At 34.2% G+C, this 10,840-nt stretch overlaps 2 protein-coding genes across 3 annotated transcripts; both read left to right on the forward strand.

The window, feature by feature from the left end:
- Positions 1 to 354: 354 nt before the first annotated feature.
- On the forward strand, positions 355 to 6,412 carry LOC103493181 (putative glucose-6-phosphate 1-epimerase). Its single transcript, XM_008453841.3, has 10 exons — positions 355 to 833; positions 922 to 1,041; positions 1,194 to 1,307; positions 1,715 to 1,766; positions 2,081 to 2,218; positions 2,433 to 2,531; positions 2,889 to 2,986; positions 4,642 to 4,749; positions 4,845 to 4,926; positions 6,115 to 6,412. Exons 1-10 carry the CDS (start codon positions 766 to 768, stop codon positions 6,178 to 6,180), a joined length of 945 nt encoding a protein of 314 aa, XP_008452063.1. The 5' UTR covers positions 355 to 765; the 3' UTR covers positions 6,181 to 6,412.
- Positions 6,413 to 7,379: 967 nt separating this feature from the next.
- On the forward strand, positions 7,380 to 10,796 carry LOC103493182 (pheophytinase, chloroplastic). 2 transcript variants are annotated; one of them, XM_008453842.3, is made up of 7 exons: positions 7,380 to 7,817; positions 7,921 to 8,022; positions 8,149 to 8,287; positions 8,618 to 8,788; positions 9,569 to 9,809; positions 10,050 to 10,141; positions 10,389 to 10,796. In XM_008453842.3, the coding sequence occupies exons 1-7, from the start codon at positions 7,709 to 7,711 to the stop codon at positions 10,654 to 10,656; spliced, it is 1,122 nt and encodes a 373-aa protein (XP_008452064.1). In that variant the 5' UTR covers positions 7,380 to 7,708; the 3' UTR covers positions 10,657 to 10,796. The 2 variants fall into 2 exon arrangements, with proteins under 2 accessions (XP_008452064.1, XP_008452066.1); XM_008453844.3 differs by lacking the exon at positions 7,921 to 8,022 and having other exon boundaries at positions 7,387 to 7,817.
- The last annotated feature ends 44 nt before the right edge of the window (positions 10,797 to 10,840 follow it).

Consider the following 10,840-nt stretch of genomic DNA (forward strand, 5'->3'; position numbering starts at 1 on the left):
CAAAATTTTGCTTACCGGTAATTGACTTTCAATTTATTACTTCCCGCGAAGACTGCCATAACGTTGATGCATTTAAAATTACCATCCGTTCATTTGCAAAAATAACAAAAAAAAAAATATACATATATATATTAGTCATCTTATATATCTAAATTACTTTTCATATTTATCATATTTATAATTTTTGAGTTGTATTTGAATGGTTACTAATATAAACTTTTAACTTTGTTATTATAATCGAAAGATAAATTATCAAAATTATTTAAAATATAATAAAAAATTATATATTCTTTTTTTACCCTTTTATCTATCTCATTATCAATTTATTTTTCCTTTCTTCTCTCTCGATGTTCGTTTTATATGGTGCGACCAACTTCGACATGACGACACACCATCTCGGAGGAGTGCACACGAGTACTTTCGGTCGTCTGCTTCCTCTCTCTCTCTATGCTCAATTTGTAATGCACGGCGAGACCGTGAGAGAAAGGAGAGCGATATTTGAGAAGCATGAAAGAGTAAGAGAGCGAGAAATCCCATTCCATGTGCGTGAAGTCCTTTTTGGTAATTTTCATATTTTTCCCCTTCCGCAAATTTGTGGAGCTGCGGACAAAACGAGAATATCCGCATTTTTCCCAGCACAATACAACTCACCGCAGCATTGTCAATGGACAGCGACTGTTAATCAAGATGGATTTGAGGTGAATTTCAACTCTGTTTCCGAGAAATTCAATCAACCAATTTCAATCTTCTTCGATATAGATAACAATGTCGATATCTTGCATGAAAATTGCCCTCCCCACCCAATATTCTCCATGCGTTCGTCCAGCAAATCGGTGAGTTTCTTTTTTCAACTCTTTTGTTATTTGCTATATTGCTGAGGAAGTTCATTTGACTTTCTTACGAAAACTTCGAGTGTTATAGTCAAAGATACAGGGGTGTTGCTGTTGCAAGTCTGAGAGGAGATTTTGCTACTTTGGGGGTGAGTGTTACTGAAGGCGAAGGAAATTTACCCAAGGTTGTGCTCACTTCTCCGAGTGGCAGGTGAGGTTTTGGATTTTCGCTTTAATTTTCAGATTGGATTCTGATTTTTCTAAGTGCTTGTCATGTTGCAAGTTCAGCTTCGTATTGCATTGTGAATTGTGATTATTCGGAATGAAGGTGTGAAACGTATATGGTTTTGTTTCGATTTTCAGTGAGGCTGATGTATATTTGTATGGAGGATGCATTACATCTTGGAGACTCGCTAATGGGAAGGATCTCCTGTTTGTTCGCCCGGATGCTGTTTTTAACAAGAAGAAACCAATCAGGTTGGTTTCTTCCTGCCTGATTTTCATTTCGTGTTTTCCTCATTTTCTAATTTTGTCTGTAGCACCTTCTTCAATTCCAGGAAAAATAGATGAATCATCGATGTGTTCCAAGTTTTTTTGCCCAATAGTTGAATCCATCCCTTCATCTTGAATTTTCCAATTCCAAGAAAATAAAATCATGTCTCTGTACACTATACTAGTGGTGAGAAAAAAAATGCGGGAATGGAGGAATAATTGACGAGTCCCTTGTGATTGAATCAAAAGATTGACGAGAGTTTGAATCTGCGTCTGCTATAGCAATTTTTTAAAAAAAAAACGAGATGACTGTTCTATTAATAGAAAAAAGGCCGAGATTACCTGAAAAAGAGGTTTTTGTCGAAGTACTGACAGCGTTCTTCTTGTGCTAGTGGAGGCATTCCACATTGTTTCCCACAATTTGGACCTGGCCCTATTCAACAGGTATCACTCTTTGCATGTTTTCATTACTACAAGCCGTGTTCTTTAGTATTTTCTGGGCGAATTGCATCAATCCTTGGAAGTAAATGACAACTACAGTTACTATTGTAAAAATTTGTCAGTTAGCTCTAGCATGGTTTTTTAAAATCATGTTAGAACGGTCATTTTTCCAGTCTTTCAGTTTACCACGCACATCATGGATGTCAACTTTTACGAAATGTGAATTTTCCTTTTACTTCCTCCATTTTGTTTTGTGCTGTATCATATTCATCAAGATGAAGCTGACTTGGTCATGCTTATGACTATGGCTTTGACAGCATGGATTTGCAAGAAACGTGGATTGGTCCGTCTTTGATTCAGAAAGTGTTGAAGGCAACCCAGGTGTAACTCTTGAACTAAAGGATGATTCTTATAGTCGTTCCATGTGGGATTTCAGTTTTCATGCTCTGTACAAGGTTTGTTGTTACTCACTCTACCAATACTATAGATGAATTCTGAACTTGTAAACAGTAAACACTAAATATCTTTGAATGCACCTCTCAGAAATTAATAGGTTTCGTATCTCTACTTGGGTTTTACTTTTTGTTCTCATAACCTCTCGAGTACAAATCTATTTCAGATTCCTTATGGTTAGCAGATCTGTTAATAGTTGTTTTCAATTCTTTGCAGATTATTTTGAGTGAAAGGAGCCTTTCCACTGAGCTAATAATTAAGAATACTGACAAGAAGCCATTTTCATTTACTACGGCATTGCATACATACTTTCATGTAAGCACACAATAACTCATTTTAGTGGTTTAACGAGTGATCTTTCTTTCTGGCTCAATTGAACGTTAATTAGTACCCACAATATCTCGGGTCAGGAAACCATACTAGAATTTTGTTGGTGATCCTGATCTTTACCCACTCAATATCAACTGGAAAGTGCATGCTGCATAATAAAGATTGATGTGGACATTGATTTAATAAGGAAAAGTGTAAGAGATAAAAGAGGAGAAGAAATGGCAAATAGTTTAATTAATTATATGAAATTAATAAGAAAAGAAAATACTATCAGTATAAATCTGATCATTGATTACCCGTGAGCTTGCCTAAAAGAACAGCTATATTTCTGTTGGCATGCAGGCTTCTATAAGTGGAGTAAAAGTTAGGGGATTGAAAGGTTGTAAAACATTGAACAAAGATCCAGATCCCACCAATCCATTGGAGGGTGTGGAAGAAAGGTTGGTAGTGATTTATGTTTCCTATACATTAGATACTGTGTTTAATTTGAACTAGGTATCCCTTGGTCGTTTGTTAGCAAGATTCCACAATGTGCACTTCATATAGAAATCCCTTCTCTCCTGCTGTTTTCTTCTAGGTAACAATAGTATATGTTCCTTTTCCTAGCCACGAGTCCCCTTCTCTTCTGCTGTTTATTTCTTTTTAGTTTTTCCAACAATTTGAAAGCAGATTTTGTTTATATTCACCTTGACTGTCCTGATTTCAAAAGTATTCCATGATCTTTCCAAAATCAATCCTCTTGATGTAACCAATTATAAAACTCAGGTCTCAAAAGCTCTCATCTTTTTCAAACAACTGGAGGTTGTCTACGCTTCATCTACCTCCATTCCTGAAGAAGGTGAGAAGCTTCTAGGACCAGCGTTCTGTTAGGTACTAAATATTTAGTATGATGTTAGTTAAGGGGTATAAGAGTAATTAGATAGATAGGAAGTTACTAGTAGTTATTGTGTAAGGGTGGTTGGTAGTAGTTATTGTGTAAGTGCGGTTACTAGGTGGTTAAAACGTGTTATAAATAGAGGGAGGGTAAGTGAGAGGGGAGGTTATTTTGTGGAGTGATCTAGGGCTTAGGTGAGGGTACCCAAGAGGGAGGTTCTAAGTGCCTTATACTTGGGTTTATCTTGTATTTTCTTATAGTTCATTTTAATAAATTAAGATCTTGTTCTTGTTAGGAAGTATCCTAACATGTTCATAATTAGTTCCATCAAGAGGATCAAGTTGTTTGGAGAGATTAGACAATACTTCTATAACTAGTGCAGACATGGTGAAATTCTTCTTCTTCCTTTATTTGCTTCCAGATTGTTGGAAAAACTAAAAAGAAATAAATAGTTGTGATGTGGAATACCCTCTACTGTGAAAGCAAAATTTCAAATTGAATGTGGTACAAGTGAGATTCGGCCCTTGGGTCCCCAAGGGTCTGTAGCTTCAAGACACAATAATTTGTTGTGAGGAGCTGGAGCAGAGACTACAGTGACTCAGAAGAAAACAATAGAAGAGAAGGGGGAAGAAGTCATTCCTATGAGGCTAAACCAAATCAAAACTCGTAGGAAAATTGTCTTATATGACAAAACTGCTCAAAATATTTACAAATATAACAAATTTTATAGCTTTAGGCACAGATAGACATCTATAAGTATTTGTCAACATCTATCAGTGAAGATTGTAGTATTCCAGCAGTGTATCAACATCCATCAGTGATAAATTGTAGTATTTCTGCAGTGTATCAACATCTATCAGTGATATTTTGCTATATTTGTAAATATTTTTAATTCTTTTTGCTATATTTGAATACTGCCCAAACTTGTATATTATAGAGAAATCCAGATTCTATCTTTGGTATGCTTTAAACTATTAAGGAAGTAGACTTCTCCACATGTTACTCCTTTGAGTAATTCTAGATGTAGTTATTCCTAACAATACTAGACCCTCTCCCTCTCACTCATCCTATTCCCCCATGTTCCCTTTTTAGAATATGTGACTCGTGGAATCATTCTCTCATATTTCTTTTGTGAAAATGCATCAAACCTGATTTGGAAACTTGGCATTATAAAATATAAGATGTTTCTAACAATCCTCTCACCGAAATTTTAACGTGCAGCGACGTGGTCAGCTTTCCTGGATTTGTTGATTGTGTTTATCTTGATGCACCTGGAGAATTGAATCTGGATAATGGATTGGGTGACAACATACTTATCAGCAATACAAAGTGAGTTGGATCAATTTCATGCTCTGTTTGATATGCGTTTAGTTTTTTTTTGCTTGTATTTAACTTATGGTTTTATTTTCCCATTTTCAATGTAGTTGGTCCGATGCAGTGTTATGGAACCCACATTTGCAGATGGAAGCATGCTATAAGGATTTCGTTTGTGTTGAGAATGCTAAGGTACCTTCACATTTTGGGAAAAAAAGCTCTTCATATGTAACCTGATTCTACTTTTCCTATTGGTTATAAACATGACCACATTAAGATATTAAGTTTATATAGACAAAGGCAAAAAGGAGAAAAAAAAAAAGAACACGGTAAGTCAATTTTTACTGCAAAATTTTAATTCCATCTAATTAAATGTTAGTGGTTAAATTACAAGTTCAGTGGTTAACTTCCATATTTGTGTTCATCAGGTTTTGAAGCTATTTTGAACTTTATATTTTGTCTAACAAGCCTATAAATCTTAAAAAACATCAAATCATTCTTTGAACTTCCTTAAGTTTTTAACTGTGTCTAGTAGGTCTTTTGACCGAACGTTTTTTAAAATTTATGGATCAAGTAAAAACTATTTATTTTTGGACGAACTAAAAACGAAATTGATATGTTAGACATTTTTTTAAAAAAAATTAAAATATGACTAGGACCTCACAAAAAAAATAAAAAATAAAAAATACCACACATAATTCAAAGTCTAGAGGCTTATTGGCTATTGCCAATAAATACTTCTTGAAGGTTAGAGGCTTAAAACTGTCTTAGCTTCGGTGAAGCATAATTGAAAGTTTAGAGGTTTAAAACTAAAAAATCTATTGGACACAAAGTTAAAGTCTACCTAATAAATACTTCTTGAAGTTTAGGAATTGAATAGATATGGATTAGTAATTTAGCTCATCTTGGCTTCACCGAAGCATAAACATCTTTACTTTTTGTTAGGTATTCATTAGATTCTCCCGCTAAATTTTATCATAACAATAATATAAGAATTATACAAATTTTCGAGAACTCAACGATTAAAGAGGTCGTGAGTTCAATTTATGGTTACCATCAGGAATCAATTTCTATAGTTTTCTTGACGCTAAAATATTGTAGGGTAATAGATGGGTTGTCCCGTGAGATTAGTTGAAGTGCTTGTAAGCTATCCACACATCTACACCCATATAAATAAAAAGTATAAATCCTGTAGAATCACTAATACAAATCAAATCTTTGACAAACTAATGCTCAAGATCAAGCTCTTGTAAATCATTACGTGAGCTTTTTCAAATCTTCCATCTGTTTACTGTTTCTTTACTTCTTGGTTGCATTCATTTAGATCCTTCTTACAAAGTTTTTGATCCACTCTCTCTCTTTTTCTTGGGAGCCCTACAGATAAGGAAGGTCCAGTTAGAGCCTGATCAATCTTGGACAGCGACGCAGGAACTTAGAATTGCATGAAACATGAACAAAGGCTAACCTGATATTTGAATCCCTTCATTATCACCTATTTTTGTTTGATTCTCAAGTTTTTGAAAGCCTTGAATAATGGGATCCTTTTTGTAGGATTCTGTGCTTCTCAAAATTACATTGGCAACACTACATCCAAGTGAACAGTGTAAACTATATGATAATATAAGGTGCTTTTGTGAAAGCCTTTTTCTGATGAATGAAGATTACATTAATTTAGACATGCTCTAAGTTTGTATCTATTAGAATTGAGAAGCTTGCATTTCTGTTGTTAAGTTAGATGAATATAAATGATGCTATAGGAGTTCTAAGAAAAAAAATTAACGGAGGAATTTGATAGATTTTGCTTTATTTCGTAAATAGTTTTCATTCTTTTTATTATATTTAAAAATGTTAAAAAAGAAACTTTCTTGATTCTTAAGGTCTAGTTTGTATGGTCTTAGTTTTTATAAAATATTACACTATTAAATACAAGATTTAAAAACTTCAATAGAAATATAAAACAATTTAATATCACCTAAATCTAAACGTAGATAAATTTATTTTTTATTTTTAAAAAAGTTGTAAATATAAGTATTTATACTTTCTTTATCTAAGCTTTAATTTCTTAATATTGATATTAGTCTATTAGGTCTTTTTTTTAGTGTATTAGTACTAGGGTTCCCTTATTATTTTTTAATCACACGTTTTCATGTAGAAAATTATCCAACTTCTTTCTTGAACATCCCCTATTGGGGCAACTCCTTCTCTAGTAGGAAAGAATAAAAATACTTTCATTTTAAAAAAAATCACACAAAATTTTATTAGATGTTATTTGAATTTGTCTAATAAATGATAACACATTTTTTTAAAATATGTTAATTCATTATCTTATTACGAGAGAATAATTATAAATAGACTTTTATCGATATTTATTGATATTACCGTAAAATTTCTACCACCGTCGTCTTAATGTCCATAAATAGATTATAAATATTAAAAATTAAATAACTTTTTTAAAATCCCCATTGAATGAATAGAACTGAATTTTAGTTCATCATCTTACCGGAGTACGTAAAATCCTCTAAACCACATGGCCATTGCTGAAGAAACAGACGAAAAGAAAAAAGTTAGCCGCGGCAACTCACTATGTATCGTCTTCACTATAATTTCCCTCGAACTTTCCGCTACATGGAAGGGGCACAGAACTGGTTTCAGAAGCACTCAGTACTTGCAGGAAGATCGCTATTTCCTTGGGGTCCCTTTCAAGAAGAAAAAGACGAAAAATTGTCATCTTCTCCTTCCCCACCAGAAGTCTGAAAAGGTATAAATCTGACCAAGCATTGGCTACAACTTCGCCACAACGCCCAAATCCACACCAGCCACAGATATTATAGGTTTTAACCTCTCAATTGGAGAACCTCACTAGCCAGGATATTCGATTTTTCTTTTTCATTCCCATTTCATCAATTTTACAGTTTACTTAACGTCTAAGTTCTCCAGTATCTGGAACGTTGTAGTATAATCTTCTCCCTTCTCGATGATTTCCTCGTCCAATGGCATTTCGCCGTCGCTTAAAGTTAAGACAGAGCTTTATAACCCTACTGCTAACTGGGTTTTTGTTCCTTTGAGGAGAGCATTTCAGTATAGTAAGATTCTTTGCTTACTCTTTTTTTTTGCTCCCTTTTCTCTGTGTTTCTATTTGCGAACATTGAATACTGAATTGATTGTGTTGGGCTTTCTACTTGGGAGGAAGCAAATGTGTAATGAATAGGAGAAGTTTTGCTTTTAGGGGAATTGTGGCTTCTGGAGTTTCTGTTATGGGCTCCTCTGCGGTTATACAGCCTGCTCAAGGTCGGAGTTCATATATATATGTATTTGGTTTAGTGGGTTTTGCTTGTAGATTCTTTGAAACTTGCCTCCTTGATTTTGGCTTATTAAATGCAGCTTGGCTAAGTTTTTGAATTATTCTTTTTGTAGGGATTGAAAGGTTACCATTCAAACCAGAAGGTTATAACTTCTGGACATGGCGGGGTCACAAGATACATTATGTTGTACAAGGAGAAGGTCCTCCGATAGTTCTTATTCATGGTTTTGGTGCTTCTGTATTTCATTGGAGGTCTGGTTTAGTTGCCATTTTTGGGTTTGCTTTTACTTCTAAATCGTTATTTTTTTTAATGAATGAGTTGGAAAAATATTAAGTTCAAGTTTTTGATATTAGATAGTCTGTTCAAATTCTGTATCTTTCTGTTCCTTTTTCTATTTAATATCAATAATCTAGGTATTGGAACTGTGGATTACGATAATTATTTGAGTTCATGTGTAATCACTGTGTTAAAAAAATACGTTAAATCAAAGAACTTGAACGTCTGTCTTGTGGCAGCCGACTGTATCTTTGTTATCAATCGAGTGATTCCATGACATTTTATGTTTTTCCCCCTAAATGAAGGTATAACATACCAGAGCTGGCTAAAAAGTACAAGGTCTATGCCTTAGACTTGCTGGGATTTGGGTGGAGTGATAAAGCAATTATTGAGTACGATGCCATGGTCTGGAGGGACCAAGTTGTCGATTTTATGAAGGAAATAGTGAAACAGCCTGCAGTTTTAGTTGGGAACAGGTGATGATATGGACTAAACATAAGTTTAAATGGATTATGGGATGTTTTAAATGTTCTTGTTTGAACTTTGCTTTATAAAATTATGTGTACTCTAAATTATTATCATCACTATTTGATGCTTATGTATAACTATCTAGCATTTCGGTTGTCATTTGTTAGTGAAGTATGATCTGTTTGTTGCTTGTTCACATTTACATTTCCTTCTTTTATCAAACTAAGCTCTGTTTCTTGAGAAAAAAAATTTAGCGGTAAAATAGTTTTCTACTTCCTTTTTCAAACCACTTTTAGGAAGTTTTTTTTTTTGGGTGGCTTAATAGTTTATGTTTGTTGTAGAAAATTCCACTTTCAAATACACAATTTCATCACAAATAACTTCATTTTGTTCTAAAAATAGGTCATTCATAAAAGCAAACTATGCCTTCGATTTTGTTTAGTTGTCATTTCAATGTCTAAAAACGTGCATGTTTCAAACTATGGTACCTATTTTTTTCAGATAAAAAATATACATGTCAAGTTGCAGGCATTCCCTCCTTCAACTTAGATCTCAACTCGACTTTTCTTGGTCTAACTAATCGGCCTCATTTCACGAGTTTTAGCCTATTCTATAACAATATTGTTTCCTCATATTTCAGTATTTTAGCCTATTCTATAACCATGGTTAAAATTAGCTTCCCTTTGATCTACGGTTGCATAATTGTGCCTTGAATGTGACGATGCTTTTGATGAAACTAATTCTGGATGATGCAATTGAAGTGACTATGGTTCATGGTTCTTTGGCAGCCTTGGAGGGTTTACTGCCTTGGTTTCTGCAGCAGGGTTGCCGGAGCAAGTTCGTGGAGTTGTATTACTAAACTCCGCTGGGCAGTTTGGAGATGTAAATAAGTTGACCGAGGAGCCAGAAGAAACCAGCTTTCAGAAGTTCATTACGAAGCCACTGAAGGATTTTTTTCAGCGAATTTTTCTTGGAGTTCTTTTCTGGCAAACCAAGCAACCGGCTAGAATTGTTTCTGTTTTGAAGAGTGTAAGTGGGTGGCTACGCTCTTTGTTTTAAGACATTGCTAGACTCTTGGAGATCATGTTTGGTATTCCTAAAAAATAATTTGTAATTCGTAAAAATGAAAACTAACACTATACCGAAAATTTTGAATTGTTTGTCTCAAATGATGATATATACTTTTCATAAGCATTTAAGCTTGGCTTCCTTCCTGGTGTATGTTATGCACACTCGAATGTCTTTGATTCATCATGGTTGCTCTTACAGGTATACGTAAATTCTGAAAATGTGGATGATTATCTGGTAGAGTCTATATCGATGCCAGCAGCTGATCCGAATGCTAGAGAAGTTTACTACAGGTACGTATTTTTACTTATAGAAGAGTTTTTCATGACAAATCTATTCAGGATATTAGTTTGAATTGACGTCATGTTTAATCCTTTGACTCGTTTCATTATATCAATGAAAGTACTAGGATATAGGTTAAAGATTTGCGTACTCTTTATCTATCAATTTAAGCTCTTGGAATTAGTGGTAGTCTAAAACATGGGTCTTAGATATTGCTTTTAATTCTCTGGAACATGAAGTTTGTTGATTTTGGTGCAGATTGATGACAAGATTCATGTTCAATCAAAGCAAATATACTTTAAACAGTGTATTGAGTGAGCTGCGTTGTCCACTGTTGTTGTTGTGGGGTGATTTAGATCCATGGGTTGGTCCTGCTAAGGCCAACAGAATCAAAGAATTTTATCCCAACACAACTCTTGTAAATTTGAAAGCAGGGCATTGCCCACATGATGAAGTTCCTGAGCTTGTCAATTCTGCTCTGATGGATTGGCTAGCAACTCTACAACAACCTCAACCAACACTCTGAAGATCTTTTACAAATTTCACTGTATCACTTGCATTCATTCACACTATAAATCTCATATTTTCTTTATACTTTTCAAATGCTCATGTCTGAAACTTAGAATCTTTATGGATTTTAGAATAGTACCAAAGACTTGTTGAGAATTTGAAGTTTGTACAATCTTATTTTCTCTTTTCTCTTCTGACAT

The sequence above is a fragment of the Cucumis melo genome, chromosome 7 (assembly GCF_025177605.1).
Source record: "Cucumis melo cultivar AY chromosome 7, USDA_Cmelo_AY_1.0, whole genome shotgun sequence".
NCBI lineage: Eukaryota > Viridiplantae > Streptophyta > Magnoliopsida > Cucurbitales > Cucurbitaceae > Cucumis > Cucumis melo.

Coding starts and splice junctions, on each gene's coding strand:
- LOC103493181 (XM_008453841.3), top strand. CDS start 766: ATGTCGATATCTTGCATGAAAATTGCCCTCCCCACCCAATATTCTCCA. Junction 1,767..2,080: donor GACCTGGCCCTATTCAACAG/GTATCACTCTTT, acceptor TGGCTTTGACAG/CATGGATTTGCAAGAAACGT. Junction 2,219..2,432: donor GTTTTCATGCTCTGTACAAG/GTTTGTTGTTAC, acceptor AATTCTTTGCAG/ATTATTTTGAGTGAAAGGAG.
- LOC103493182 (XM_008453842.3), top strand. CDS start 7,709: ATGATTTCCTCGTCCAATGGCATTTCGCCGTCGCTTAAAGTTAAGACA. Junction 9,810..10,049: donor TTGTTTCTGTTTTGAAGAGT/GTAAGTGGGTGG, acceptor TTGCTCTTACAG/GTATACGTAAATTCTGAAAA. Junction 10,142..10,388: donor GCTAGAGAAGTTTACTACAG/GTACGTATTTTT, acceptor ATTTTGGTGCAG/ATTGATGACAAGATTCATGT.